This window comes from Nansenia antarctica (genome assembly GCF_963989245.1).
Source record: "Nansenia antarctica genome assembly, chromosome: 8".
Lineage (NCBI taxonomy): Eukaryota > Metazoa > Chordata > Actinopteri > Argentiniformes > Microstomatidae > Nansenia > Nansenia antarctica.
The window spans coordinates 29,755,048-29,770,314 of record NC_137678.1 but is presented as its reverse complement, the minus strand read 5'-3'; the positions used below and the strand labels follow the sequence as shown (position 1 = coordinate 29,770,314).

At 43.4% G+C, this 15,267-nt stretch overlaps 1 protein-coding gene across 1 annotated transcript in view; it reads left to right on the top strand.

Moving 5' to 3' along the window:
* LOC308164104 (voltage-dependent calcium channel subunit alpha-2/delta-1-like) overlaps positions 1–15,267 on the top strand; it is a gene marked incomplete at its 3' end in the record, with an annotated part of 55,140 nt that overhangs the window by 21,861 nt on the left and 18,012 nt on the right. Inside the window, exons 8-19 of the mRNA XM_080538257.1 lie at positions 1,393–1,471; positions 2,303–2,352; positions 2,864–2,953; positions 5,894–5,974; positions 6,855–6,938; positions 7,172–7,246; positions 8,398–8,469; positions 8,575–8,646; positions 8,946–9,007; positions 9,655–9,735; positions 13,612–13,698; positions 14,475–14,572. Coding sequence (XP_080394383.1) covers positions 1,393–1,471; positions 2,303–2,352; positions 2,864–2,953; positions 5,894–5,974; positions 6,855–6,938; positions 7,172–7,246; positions 8,398–8,469; positions 8,575–8,646; positions 8,946–9,007; positions 9,655–9,735; positions 13,612–13,698; positions 14,475–14,572 — 931 coding nt within the window. The remainder of the gene's footprint in view (positions 1–1,392; positions 1,472–2,302; positions 2,353–2,863; positions 2,954–5,893; positions 5,975–6,854; positions 6,939–7,171; positions 7,247–8,397; positions 8,470–8,574; positions 8,647–8,945; positions 9,008–9,654; positions 9,736–13,611; positions 13,699–14,474; positions 14,573–15,267) is intronic.

The following is a 15,267-nucleotide window of genomic DNA, read 5'->3' as shown; positions in this document are numbered from 1 at the left end:
ATTCATACACCTTACACATACAACATACATTCTACAACCATTCACTCATGGCATACACTACTGATTCTTATCCATAATCATATACATGTTATTTAGTTTATGTTTGTTCATTTAAGTAAATAAAACTTTAATTGTATCATTTAAACGCATGTGTGGACTCCCTTATTTGTTACTACCTTCGGGTGTGTAACAATAATGAGTTGTAAGTGTATGGTGTGGACCCAGGTGCGGTAGGCAGCGAATGCAAAATAAAAGTTGTCTTTACTGAGATAATAATAGAGGGCAGAAAAACAAATCACAGATGTGTCACATAAAAGAGGAGAAACACAGTCTCCAGAATAGGCTGACATAAGGATACAGGACTAAAACAACAACGAGGACAACACTTCTCGTCGCCTGGGGTGGTCCAGTGGTCTTGCACCGCGGTCTACAGTGCACACATACAGTATGCCCATGTCGGCATAGTAGGTTCGAATCCGGCCCATGCCCTGCTGACATGCCCTCTCTCCCTACTTTCCTGTCTGTCTTCACTATATATCTGTCCAATAAAATGAAAAATCTGAGTGGGACTGTCCCAAAAAGAAAGAAAAAAGAAAGAGAAAAAAGGACAACACTTCTCAAATACCCGTGCAGAAACACAACCAGGGTGGGGCGGCTGTGGCGAGTCGGCGTCTAAAGATCGCAAGGTTGGCAGATCGGCGGTTCGACCCCCGACTGGCCACATGTCGAAGTGTCCTTGGGCAAGACACTGAACCCCAAATTGCTCCCAAGCGGGCCGGCCGGGGCCTTGCATGGTAGCTTGCCGCCATTGGTGTGTGAATGTGTGTGTGAATGGGTGAATGAGAGGCCGTTGTAAAGCCCTTTGGAATAAGGCGACTATATAAGTCAGTCCATTTAACCAACTGGTGAGGTGGAACAATTCACCTCATGACTCAAGGAGAGGATTAATCAGCAAGGAAAGGAGTGACAGGAAGTGTGGGCATACTGTAAATAAGGTTCCAAACAAACACAGGTGCAACACGTTAGTCCATGATGATGGGGAACAGGCCAACAGGCGGAACAGGCCAATGATATGTACAGTTACATTTGTTCATAATTCAATTTGTCATTTAAAATGCCTTTGAGCGGCCTGGGGTGGTCCGGTGGTCTAGCACCGCCGTCGACAGTGCACATGTCTACATTATGCCCATGACGGCACGGCATGGGTTCGAATCCGGCCCATGCCCTGCTGACATGCCCTCTCTCTCCTTTCTTCTCCTTACTTTCCTTTCAGTCTTCAGTATATCTGTCCAATGAAACTAAAAATATGAGTGGGACTGCCCCACTCAGAAAAAATAACTTTACTTTCTTTTTTTTTATGCCATTGACACCCCTGCTGTATTCACTCCGTAGGTGCGGATATTCACCTTCTCAGTGGGCCAGCATAACTATGACACAGGACCCATCCAGGACATGGCGTGCTCCAACAAAGGTACACACAGTCCCAGACACACGCCACGTCTCAGCCTCTGTCCGATGCGCCCTCCCTCCCTCCCCTCCATCCCTCTTTGATAGTCTGATGTGATCGGAAAAGTGAAAGTGATGTTTTCCATCCCGCTGCTGGAACAATAGCAGGCCAGAGGCCGTAAGGATTAGATGACCTCTTCAACCCCTGTACAGTTTCTCTACTGTAAATAACATTTAAAATAATAATCATCTTCATTGTTCATTCTTCTAGCATTATGACTGCCAATGGCCCCTGGCCCGAACATAGATGACTTTTTCTTTCTATGACTGGTGGATAGATGACTCACTTACTTAGACAAATGTATTTGTTCATGTGATGGAACATGTAAACTTTCCTATAGTCACTGTGTTTGAGTGTGGCCTGGGTTGCCAGGTGGGTGGGGGCTGAGGTTTTGGGACCGTTGTATTGGTTCCATGGTACCAGGCAAACTCAGTCAGGCGAAGCTACGGTAAATATTGAGTGAGTACAGTGATTTAATTTAAACCCAGGTCTCTACAATACAATCTTTATAGTCTGGTGATTTCTTTCAAATAAGGGAACATTACACAGAGGTTGAAGATCAACCTGAACCAGGGCCGCCATAATGTGTCAATAATGTATTGTGGTGGTGTATATCATACACAGTGGTATGGTACTGTATATATTGTGGTGGTATGGTATGGTAGTGTATATCATATTGTGGTGCTATGGTATGGTAGTGTATATCATAATGTGGTGCTATGGTATGGTAGTGTATATCATTTTGTAATGAATAGCATTTCTAAAGGTCTAACATCTAACGACTTTCTCTTCTAGGGTACTACTACGAAATCCCATCTATTGGTGCTATCAGGATCAACACTCAGGTAAAATCTGTCCAAAAGACGATCTAATAACACTAAACACACATGACATTGTCACTCTACTACAGCATAGAATGGTCTTGAAAAATCTACAGGGGTTGTGGAGTGATAATGTTTAAAAGTAAAGTTATAATTGGCTTATGGTATTAACATATTGATTTGTCCTGGCCAGTATGACCACTTTGTGGTCAAATCATAGCTCATTACAGAAAGAAGGCAAATCTAAGTGATCCGTTGTAAATATGTATCTCAATGGTGTGGATAGTAGATTTTGTGAAGGAAGCTAGCTCGCAACAATGGCTTTTACAAAGACATGAACAAAGCAGATCATGTAATTGCAATTTTGAGTCATGGCAACAGGGAAGCCAAAGTTTACGTGTAGCTCCTTCAACCTAAATTGTTAACCCTAACTCAAATGCACACATCTACGGCAATATTTAGTCCTGCGCCCTAGTCTCTCCTCGTATTTGTCACCATTTTTAAATGTATGTTGTTTTTCTCATACTGTATACAGGAGTACCTGGATGTGTTGGGCAGACCCATGGTCAAGGCAGACAAGGCAGCCAAGCAGGTTCAGTGGACCAACGTTTACCTGGATGCACTGGTACGTAAAACCAACTGTCACTGGTACGTAAAACCAACTGTCACTGGTACCTAAGACCAACTGTCACTGGTACGTAAAACCAACTGTCACTCGTACGTAAAACCAACTGTCACTGGTACCTAAGACCAACTGTCACTGGTACCTAAGACCAACTGTCACTGGTACGTAAAACCAACTGTCACTGGTACCTAAAACCAACTGTCACTGGTACGTAAAACCAACTGTCACTGGTACGTAAAACCAACTGTCACTGGTACCTAAGACCAACTGTCACTGGTACGTAAAACCAACTGTCACTGGTACCTAAGACCAACTGTCACTGGTACGTAAAACCAACTGTCACTGGTACGTAAGACCAACTGTCACTGGTACCTAAGACCAACTGTCACTGGTACGTAAAACCAACTGTCACTGGTACCTAAGACCAACTGTCACTGGTACCTAAGACCAACTGTCACTGGTACGTAAAACCAACTGTCACTGGTACCTAAGACCAACTGTCACTGGTACGTAAGACCAACTGTCACTGGTACGTAAAACCAACTGTCACTGGTACGTAAAACCAACTGTCACTGGTACCTAAGACCAACTGTCACTGCTACGTAAAACCAACTGTCACTGGTACCTAAGACCAACTGTCACTGGTACCTAAGACCAACTGTCACTGGTACGTAAAACCAACTGTCACTGGTACCTAAGACCAACTGTCACTGGTACGTAAGACCAACTGTCACTGGTACGTAAGACCAACTGTCACTGGTACGTAAAACCAACTGTCACTGGTACATAAGACCAACTGTCACAACTGTTGAGTTGACAAACCAAATATGATACGACACAGACAGTGGATGTCACAGCATGACACAAACAGTGAGAGGTTTTGTACAGAACATTATTTACAGTGAAAACTTGATTATAGTGTAAAGTTGGACGCAATACAAGATAGATAGTGTGCAAAACACTGATTTATCGTAAGTGAGTGTCAGTGGGTACAAATAGTGACGCGAATGTGCTTTTGAATACAAACACCAGCTATCTAGTTCTAAAAATGTCACATATCGAGTTCAAACGCTGCATGTGCGGAACACACATCACAAGAACAGCTGTTGATTATCACACATGTCCGCAATACAAGCTTTTAATGAGTGTCAGAGAGTGCAAATAGTGATGCTAATACACTTTGAAATATAAACATCAGATAACTGCTTCTAAATATATAAATCAAGTTCAAATTTGGCATTTACTGTAGTGTAGTACATAAATTCGATGTAAACAGTTGCACTATTAGAACAAGACATGTGTTGATTATATGTGCATTCACGTCCATTGCATTGCAATATTCCATTGCATTGCAATATTTTGGCTTGACTAGTGAGTCTGTCATTGATTTTCAACAATGTTGAAATGTATTTACATTTTTCAGAGTAAAAGTCTGGACACATGGCTGGTTGCCGACTTGTTCTTGTTGTTAATTCTTGTTCTTCTTGTTGTTACATATCATGTCCACAGCATAGCCTTTTCATAGGTGTCAGAGGTTGCAAATAGTGACGCAAATGCACTTCGAAAATTATAATCTACAAACTATCTACAAATAGTTTTTGCATGAATACTGTCTTTTTAGTTCCAAAGAAAGCTCATATTGAGTTCAGGTTTGCATGAACTTAAACACAAGATCAGTAGTAAGATCAGTAGTGTACTCAAAGAAGCTGTCAGCATGGGAGGAGAGCGGGGCAGAGCATAATTACATCTAAGTAGATGAGACACAGGCATGTATCCAAAACACATTTGAAATACTGCAGCTTGTGGATCATGTGTAGGCCTAACGAAGAGAACTCGTTTGTACTGTCACTCTTGAAAAGGGCATCTTTATTATCCTAGTATTGTATTACTGTCACTTCAATTATGAACTCACATTTTCCCAGTTATTGTTGTACTGTTTATGTATCTTTGTCAGATTTTGTCTGAGTTAGACTTGCGTCTGTCCAACTGGGGCTCGTTAAAGGCCCTTGTTACTGGAAACAGATGTCTCTCAAGTCAAATGTCATAATAACCTCTTTCTGTGTACTTTCCGTGTACACACACTCACACAGTCTCTCTCTCTCTCTCTCTCTCTCTCTCTCTCTCTCTCTCTCTCTCTCTCTCTCTCTCTCTCTCTCACACACACACAGGCACACTCTCCTCATCCCTGGCCATTCACAAGGACATGTCATTTCAATTATGCTAGGCGATGTTTACATACTTTAGGAGGTAGCTTGAACGCCCCATGATATTTGATGGAACATTAGTGAACATTGAAAAACTTTTCAGTGTTTTTTTGTTTTGTTTTTTGTCTTAAAAAGCAAAACAGGCAAGACATCTATGGAAAAAAGCCTGTATTAATATTAATCATTATTATCATCATGCAGTAATTTAAAAACGAAGTGATGAGAATCATTTATGAGAATCATTCTTCTTTGAGTTCACTACCTCCCCTTATCCACTGTTTAAGTTCACACATGAACATGAACTTGATATGACCTATTTTTAGAACAAAAAAACGGTGTTCATGCAGGATTTGAACTTGTGTGATATTTTTAGAACCAGATAGCTGGTGTTTGTATTTGATAGTGCGTCACTATTTGCGTCACTATTTGCACCCTCTGACACCGGTGGATTCTTTTTTTTATTGTGGACAAAATCAACAGACATCTTATCCACCGTACAAAACCATGTGCAATTGTGTTCCAATATTGAAGTAGCCTACAGCTGAAGTGCACACACAGGTATAATTCTACACACACACAGGTGTACATACAGATATTACATACGTAATACATTACAATACGAATTGTAAGATTGAAAACTGCAATACGCCCTGTTGATGCTAGGATACATGTGTAGTCACTGTTCCAAAGCAGAGTTGGGAGCTGCTGTTTACTCAGTTGATCTGCTGGCCTACAGGAGCTGGGCCTGGTGATCACAGGGACGCTGCCCGTCTTCAACAAGACCAACACTAAAGCCGACAAAGCCAGGGGACTGAAGGTAAAGTACCAACTGACTTGTTGCTTTCTTGCTTTCTTACTCACTTACAGTACTTGCAGTGCTTACTCACTTATGACTTGTTTGGCTATTTACTAACTAACTAACTAACTAACTAACTAACTTACGTACGTACGCACATACTTCATTGCAATTGCTTGTTTGCTTACTTAATCCGTTGCTTGCTTTCTCTCTGTCTTATTCTCCTTCCCTTCCTTCTTTCTTTCCCTTCCTCCCTTCCTCCTTCTTTCCTGACTGACTGACTGACTGACTGACTGACTGACTGAATGACTGACTGACTGACTGACTGACTGACTGAGTCCTTATGGGATAGTTTCCCTGCGGCTTCGCGTCCACGTTTAAAAGGCGTTTACAGGACAAAGACAATTACACGCACTATAAATACAGTCAATAAATTGTCTCGCCCCTCTTTTATCATTTTGCTTTCGTGTGGTTGTTTTGTCGTCCCTTTGTTGATGTAGTGTGGTCCTTCAAAGCCATCCCACACACCACCGCCGCAGGAAGCCAGCCACCCCTGTTGCCGGGTCAAATAAAAAGAGATCAGATAACAGTAGCTAGCTAACTGCTTCAAGATGAGTCGACGCACCTCAGGGTTTCTGACTCGAATCGAATGTGACCGTACAAAGGCTGAGGATGCCACGTCAATTAGTCACAGTGACTTGTTTGGACTTCCAGACAACTGTCTCTACTGTACTCTTGTAGAAAGACTATGGAAAGCCGCAAAGGGACTTTGACTCATCACGAAGACGGTCGATTGAACATTAAGGGTTCCCGCTGAAAGACATCCAACTGGCGTTCTCTGGACTTGACATTTTTCTCTCTCATTTGTCTTTTTGGTTTCTCTTTATGGTTTTTTCCACAGAGGCCTCAAAATCAGCTGATATTGGGAGTGATGGCTGTTGATGTGTCTCTGGATGACATCAAGAGATTTACGCCACGCTTTACCGTAAGGACTTACTCATTCTGACACACACGTAAACAAACTTCGATGAACACAGTAAACACCATATGCAAGCGCATGCTTGCACGCACGGACGCACACCTACTCACACACACATGCACACACACACACGCACACACACTGACACACATCACTTACTACATTACCACTATCCAATGTACATCACATTTTCCCCTCATACAAACTATCCTTATCTCATCCACTGTCCCCTCTTCCAGCTTGGACCAAATGGCTACTACTTCGCTATTGACCCCAACGGCTACGTCCTTCTGCATCCCAACCTCCAGCCCAAGGTATCACTCATCTGTGGCCTATATAATCGCAGCGTGGTTCACTGCCTCATTAGGCCCAAACCCAATATACCTGTCAACGAGAGCCAGGGAGATTTAGCATGTAGCGGGCAAGTGTAGCGTCGCATTGCTAGCTTACAGTATGCTTGCTTGCTATGTTTGGCTAGCTGCTCTATCTCCCAAAAAAGGTCACCATATGGGGGTTTGTGTGGAGAAGTTTCGAAGTGAGTAAAGGACACTTCATAAGTTCCACACAACAAACGCAGAGGAGAGAAAAAAACGCCCACGTAGCCATGTGTTTCCCATTCGTCTTCGAGGCCAGTGTTGCGGTTAATTCCCCACGTAGAAAGATGTCACTGGTGTACTTGGAAAATACCATGAAAAGTATGGTGAAACACTTTTCAGGATTTTTTCTGTTTATGATAAGAAATTTGCTGGAAAAGTATGCGTGTGAGAAATGTTATTTGGTAATACAGTACGTTTCTAAGTTGATATAGTATAATTGATATTGTTTTCGAGCACGTTGTGAAATTTCATAGTGGTCTGTAACTTGACGGGACAAGTTTCTGTTCTCAATCAGTAGTATTGTTTTAGCGTAAGCTAGACCTTGCAGCCGTTGTTGATTGTATTGGCATAATGTTGTTTGCTGTGTCTGCTTAGACTCATACTGAATCACAGAGGTCTGGAGTGACCTCCTTTCCATGTCACCTTTACGCTGATAGAAGGCCCAGTGCAAGTCACTTCCTCAATAGGCTTCTTCGATGTTTCCTCCTTGTATTTGTTCACATTTGTGACACATTCTAATGCTTTGGTCCTCATGTCGGGATCTGAAGTAATGTGTCAACTAAGACAGCTTGTTTTGTGAGCCTTCTAACAATGTTAAGTAGTGTTATAGTTAACTAGGTAGCAGTGGGGATTACTCACAGAATCCATTTCATTGCAGTATTTTGGGATGACTAACGAGTTTGTGTTGATTCTCAACAATGTTGAAACGTAGTTCTGTGTTTCAAAAGAAAAGTCTGAACATTTTGATTGGTTGCCGACATGCGGACCAAATGATCAGACTGTCACATTTGTGCAGATGAAGGACATGATACGAGGAGAGGAGCGTTGACTGGTTGACTGTATTATTGTGTGTCTCCTCCTCTGTTTAGAACCCTAAATTCCAGGAGCCGGTAACTCTGGACTTACTGGACGCAGAGATGGAGGATGAGGTGAAAGTGGAGGTAAGTGAAGAGGAAGGGTGCTTCCTTTAAGGCTTGATCCCCTAGAGGACTCTGTCGGAACTGCGTGTTGTAAATACCGTTTTTTTAACGCAATTTTGTCTACAGATAAGAAGAAAAATGATTGACGGAAATACCGGGAACCAAAAGCTGCTCACACAAGTGATGTCTCTGGATGAGGTGATTTTATGTAATGATGATTATTGTTATGATGATGGAGCTGATGATTGTTTGTATCAGACGTTCCCTTCCCTTCTTCCTGCTCCTTTATGCGATAAGTTCACTCAAACTATTGTCAGACATTCTTCTCCCTCCAAAGCCAAGCTTGAGTCAATAGTCCCATGCATTCCACTGTCAGATGGTCTCAGATGAACTGTAGACCACTTTGCAGATCTGAAAGCCACTGGCTAGAAAACGTGTATTTCTTCAAGTTTTTCCCCTTTTAAAGACAAAGACATTGGTGTGTTTTCGCTCCACAGCGCTACATCGACAGAGGCCATAGAACATATACCTTTGCCCCAGTGCGGGACACAGATTACAGGTAACGACAGAAGGCCTTTCGTGCATTGTTAGTGCATAATTATGCTTGTGTGCATGTTCAGTATACTCTCAAGGTATTATTTTTTCTGTGAAAGGGAAGTCTCTTGATATATAGCCTTTGCCTGGGGGCCTAGAGATTTTCCTGGTCAAGTCAGGAAAAACTCTGGGCCCTGTTAATGTTTATTAAGGTAAGGCCAATAGGGGGCACCTTTATCATCTCACATAGGAAGTACTACTTGGAACAGTGAGCTTGGCTACATGACTGGAATGCTCAGCAGGATTTGGCGAGTTGATTGATGAAATGTTTATTATGAACTGTCGTTCAACTGGAGTTCTGCAGTATGGAAATGGCCCATGGTTTTCTCCACTGTGTTTCATGTTGGAGCGTGGACGATTGAAAAATGATGTGCCTGTCCACCCGTGTGTCGTGTGTGTGTGGTGGCTGTGTGTGTGTGTGTGTGTGTGTGTGTGTGTGTGTGTGTGTGTGTGTGTGTGGGGGGGGGGGGGGGGGGGGGGGGGGGGGGGGCTGTGTGCGTGTGCGTGCGTGTGCGTGCGCGTGCGTGCGTGTGTGTGGCTGTGTGTGTGTGTGTGTGTGTGTGTGTGTGTGTGTGTGTGTGGCTGTGTGCGTGTGGCTGTGTGTGCGTCCAGTCTAGCCCTGGTCCTCCCAGAGTACAACCTGCACTACATCCACGCAACAATCGGAGACACCATCACCCAGGCCAAATGTAGGTACCCCCACCTCCACCCTGTTCAAACACCCACCTTGATACAAGCTCAATGACTTATCACTTATACAGTATGTTAAAACCGCCAGTCGTGAGCTTAGAATTCTAAGGTTCTATCTCCGTTTAGGGTAGTTCAGAGATATTGAGCGTCAAAGTTTTTACATTCCATTATGTTTTGTGAGATGGAACCTTTGTATTTTATTAATTACTAACTCAAAAATGTCACAATTTGAAAAATAACACCACACAGGCATTAATAAACACCTAATGGATCAGATTATGTAAAAAAACTAAATTTTGACCAAGAATGGAGATAGAACAGTATAATTCTAACGTCACGCAGACATCAATACCATATTAGGGGGATTAGATGGAAAACCTTACATCACAGTTTTATGCTTTCTGTAGGCACCCGTACCCGCCAACCCCCCGCCCCTCCCCCCCCTGTATCGCTATAGCAACACTCTCCCTCAGTTGTGGTGGTAATTCAGAGACGCGTAGCCAGACTAGGCGACGACCTAGCTAACAGGCTTGAGGTCGGTCCTCTTTCACACATACCAACTTCATCAATTCATTTACACAGCCGCCGCTGTGACCAGCCCAATGTGTTTTGTTTTGTTCTTAACGCGGCACAACTTTACAGTACACTATAGTGAGCCTATTGGGGATTGTATAAGTTGAATTAGAGTTTCCATATGGGACTCCGTCTCATGTGTCAGAGCTGTCACTTTCCCGCTTGTTAAAAGACTTCATTGTGTTTCTCAAAGGGGAGTGCTAGTCATTGCTTTTGACGGGTGAAGTTGGGTCTTCCCAGTGAGGGGGGTTTGGGAGGGAGGGGGGGGGCTGGTCTGGTCTAGTCCCCCCCTGGTGTGGCTTTGCCCATGGAAATCTCCAGAGTGTCCTCCTGGCCGACCCCCTGCACACATCCATCCACACACACACACTTGCTTATTGTATGTACACACTACAGGCGCAGACACGCACACACACGCGCACACATCCACACACACACACTTGCTTATTGTATGTACACACTACAGGCACAGACACACATACACACACACACACACACAGACACACACATGCGCGAGCACTCGCACACACACACACACACAGACATACACACGCTAACACACACCCATATTGAATACACATGCAACCTTTCATCTCACCAGACCGAGCCTTAGCCAAACAAAATTCCTCATCTGCCTCTTAAACTAACACAGCGGGCATCCCCACTTGTTCAATATTCTTATTCAAACTCAAATGAGACTCTGATTGAATAAAATATTGTGAGTAACCCTGTTTGCTTCTTTCCTGACCCCCCCTTCTCTTTCCCTCTCCTCCTCTCTCCCCCCCCCCTTCCCCCCCCCCCCTCTCCTCGTCCAACTTCTCCCACCCTCCTGAACTCTTGACCCCTGTCCTGTCCGTGTGTTGGTTCCCCCCCTCAGCGTTCACGGGCAAGTATTCTCCTCCTGTCCTCCTCTCATAACACCCTTCCTCTGGACTCACCCCTTCACTATGCTTACTACTCTTTTAAGTGTGAATATTCTGCTTTGTCATTGCACTGGAATTATCTGTTGGTGTTATTTGGGGTCCTACGAGAGTCCGAGTCACTTAGATGAAAGGGTCTGGTCTTTGATTGGTCCGATTACTGATTAAATTGCCGGTGTCTGCCCACGCAAGGAGAGCTTTGCATGCGATGCTGACCCACAGCTAAATGAGTCATGTGAGTGTGTGTGTGTGTGTGTGTGTGTGTGTGTGTGTGTGTGTGTGTGTGTGTGCGTGTGTGCGTGTGTGCCTGTATGTACGTGTGTGTGCGTGCGTGTGTGTGTGCGTGCGTGTGTGTGTTTTACCCCACCTGCACCTTGCCACTCAGATGTGGTTTTAAGCCCGTGAGAGCAGGAAGGACAGAGGAGAGGATGTTTATATTATTCATTATTCTAAGGTGAAACCATAAAAGAGAAAGCTGTGAGTGGGCACCCAAAACCATGAGTGGTCTTTGGTTTTTGGTTCGTTTTAAGTTTCCCTTTTTGAATCATTCTGAGGTTTACAGCCTCATAAAAGAGAACCTTAATGAAAGACAGAATCCCTCCTTACCCACAGAACATCACCTCTTTCTCTCTTGCTCTCCCTCTCTCTCTCTCTCTCTCTCTCTCTCTCTCTCTCTCTCTCTCTCTCTCTCTCTCTCTCTCTCTCTCTCTCTCTCTCTCTCCTTCTGTGTGCAGCCAGTGTCCTCTTTTGTCTCTCCTGTGTTGATTGAGTCACTCTCTAACACAACACCAGGGCTATTTTTTTAAAGAGAGAGATTTTGGCTAAGATGGTCCCATCCAAAAAGCTAAAATTCTTAATTCTCTCTATATTATGGAAGTACAATGCATATATACTGTATATTTATATATTATATATATATATATATATAGTCCTTGAATTGACCGAATATAACCCCAACTACCAGTTGAATTGTTATATACTGTATTATGAAGACATTTTAGGGCCCACACATGCCTTTAATGAGTTGCCACAATAATTGAGCAATCCGAATGTTGACTGCCTAAATGTTGACTGACTGACTGTTTGTTGCATGTTTAGATTCTGCAGCGTGCCTTGTAAGTTCTCTCACTGACTCTCTAACTATGTATGGCACGTCAAGGCTCTGGCTTATTCCAAACCTGTTGTGTGTCTGTGTGGGTTTTATGTCTTGCACTTTTTTTTTCACATTTGCATTCATAAGCAGAACCATTTTAACTTCGACGGAGACAAGAAGTCTTCAATAGCGTAGAAAATGAATAAAGAGTCGCATTTCCTGCCAAAACGATTGATCTACATGTCTGTCAAAATCGAGGCTTTGTTCTCCCACATTTTGCTATCACGATTATTTTCTAATCATTACCACCGAAGAAGTCAAGGCCTATTATGTCATGTGCAATATCAAGCTACAGCCTAAATAATCAAAGGCTCTACTGTATATACAATAGGGTTATGTTCCGTTTCACCATAGTCAATGTCTCCCTGTGTCCATACCATTGCATTGTCATCTGAATACATTACTGCATGATTGATTAATAGCCCTATAGATACATCACTACTGTTGGTAAAAAAAAAAAAAGAAGCTAATGCTAATTCTCAACCACATCAAGACTCACATCAACACTCATTGTGTCTCTGTTGTATCCTTGTCACCCCATTTGACATTTTGAAGGGACAACTCTTTGATCAGAGTGCAATATTTCTATTCAGGATTCGTTCTGTGAATAAAATATTGCTAACCTTGTGACCGTTGTGGTTTTTTTTACCCTGTTTTTATTTCTGTTTTCCCCTTTCCCGCTCCTTCCTTACCTCCCTGGGGATGAATCTCTCTTCTCTGTCTCTCGTTCGTTCACTCTCTCTCTGCTGGGATCTTTTTCCACTCCAGGGATAGATGGCAAGTATTTCTTTCTCCTTTTGTCTTTCCCCTTCCCGTTTGTCGTAGATCCTTGTCCGCCATTTCCCAGTATTCTTAGCGTTGGTTTTCCCACGCCAAGGTTTTGAACACATACATGGAGGGGGTGTGGGTGGGGGGGGGCGATTGAGAAGGTAATGTGAACCCCTTGGTTGAATGAGGAGTTGACAGACAAGACGTACAACAGTCAATCAAATCAATCGCCAATGCCAAGTATCTATCAGGCTTGCTGTATCTCCTAACTAACAAACTCATTGTCACTGTGGGACAGCCCATACTTCATTGTTTAAATCCTCTGTGTTTGTGTGTGTGTGCGTATGTGTATGTGTATGTGAGGAAATCTGTGTGTGCGTGTGTGTGTGTGTGTGCGTGTGTGCGTGTGTGTGTAAGTGCGCGCATGTGCGCGTGTGTGTGTGCGTGTGAGAGTATATTTCGAAGACTCATAGCTCTTTGTTCTTTACCAGTCTCTGAAAGCCTACAGGAAGACAAGTTTGATGACTACGGATACACATTCATTGCACCAAGGTAAGACTATTTACTTGTCATTATTTCAGTGAGTTCAGTGCTGCAAAACTGCTATAGCCCGTGGTGAAAAAAAAGATTCCTACTCAGATATGACAGTTACATGTGTGATTCTATACATTTACGTTTCAAGTAGATGTGATGTTATGAAGTGTGTGTGAGTTTGAGTTTTTATTAGGACCTCTTTTAGCCAATGACTAATCTTCCAAGAGTCCTTACATTAAAACATTACAAAAATCAGTATTTCATTACTTCATACACTTTCAGTACATGTCAATAAACCTTCTGAAACATGGCATTAAAACACATTAATACACAATACATAACAATAGCAGAAAAGCAATACATTCACTTGGTTTTGCATAAATTAGTCCCCATGACCATCAAAGTGAGGGGAGAGAGTTTTGATGTGTTTCTTGAAGTCTCTCCTAGGTAGGCCTCTGAGGCCTCTTTCACACCGGCAGTTCCGAACGCCGGTTCGCGTTTGCGTGCCGAAACCTCAGAACGTTGGCGCTGTCTGACGAACGAGCCCGCGTTCATACCAGTGTATCGTTCGCCAGACAGCGCCAACGTTCAGAGGTTTCGGCACGCGAACGCGAACCGGCGTTCGGAACTGCCGGTGTGTAAGCCCTATCAGAGAGGCAGGTAGCCTATTCCATAAAGCTATTGCTCTGTAAGAAAATGTGAGCTTACCACTAGAACATCTAAAATTCGGAGTGACATAATTAGAGTGTGTGGTCTTATTCTGTATTGAATTACAGTGAATTTTCTTCCTAAAGAGAGTACTGCACAGACCTGAAGCCATCGAAAAACAACACAGAGTTTCTGATGGACTTCAACGAGTACATCGACAGGAAGACGCCCAACCACCCTCTGTGTGAGTATCAGACAAACGAGGGACAACCAAACATCTTCCCTGGGTTCCCTCCTCCAACCATCCCCTTGTGTGAGCTTACAGTGCTTTTCTATTCAAGCCCCACCGAGCTCAGAAGTATTTACTTTCCTGTCATTTCTGATGTGAGGAACAGGTAGTAACGGGTAGTTCATTTTTGATCTGAACCTCATCTTCGATGTGGGCTCACAGTTTTTACAACAGAAGTTGTACCCACTACCCACTTCCAAATGTAACACTACCCCCCTAGGCCGTTTTTTGTAGATGTGAATGTGATATAACAGGGAAAATGGTAATCACTCCACCTTGCCCCTTTGATAGGTTAGCCACTAAAGCATCGGGTCGAGTATTGAAAGTTCCATGGAATCGGGCCAACTGAACCTGTTTCCTGAGGTCTCTCCTCCATAGCCAAACAGTGGGGCCGGTGCGTCTGCGATGCGATGTATGTGGCAGTCTGCTTTCTGCCTTTGTAGAACGAACCCCCCCGTTCCTGTTTGATCCTAACTCTAAACGTCTGACCATCACACGCTTCAGCGCACATGTGTTAGACGCGTCGGCTTAGTTGCGATACACACACACACACACACACACACACACACACACACACACACACGTATATACACATATACAAATGCACACACATACACACACATACCTACACTCCTCACATAAACAGACAT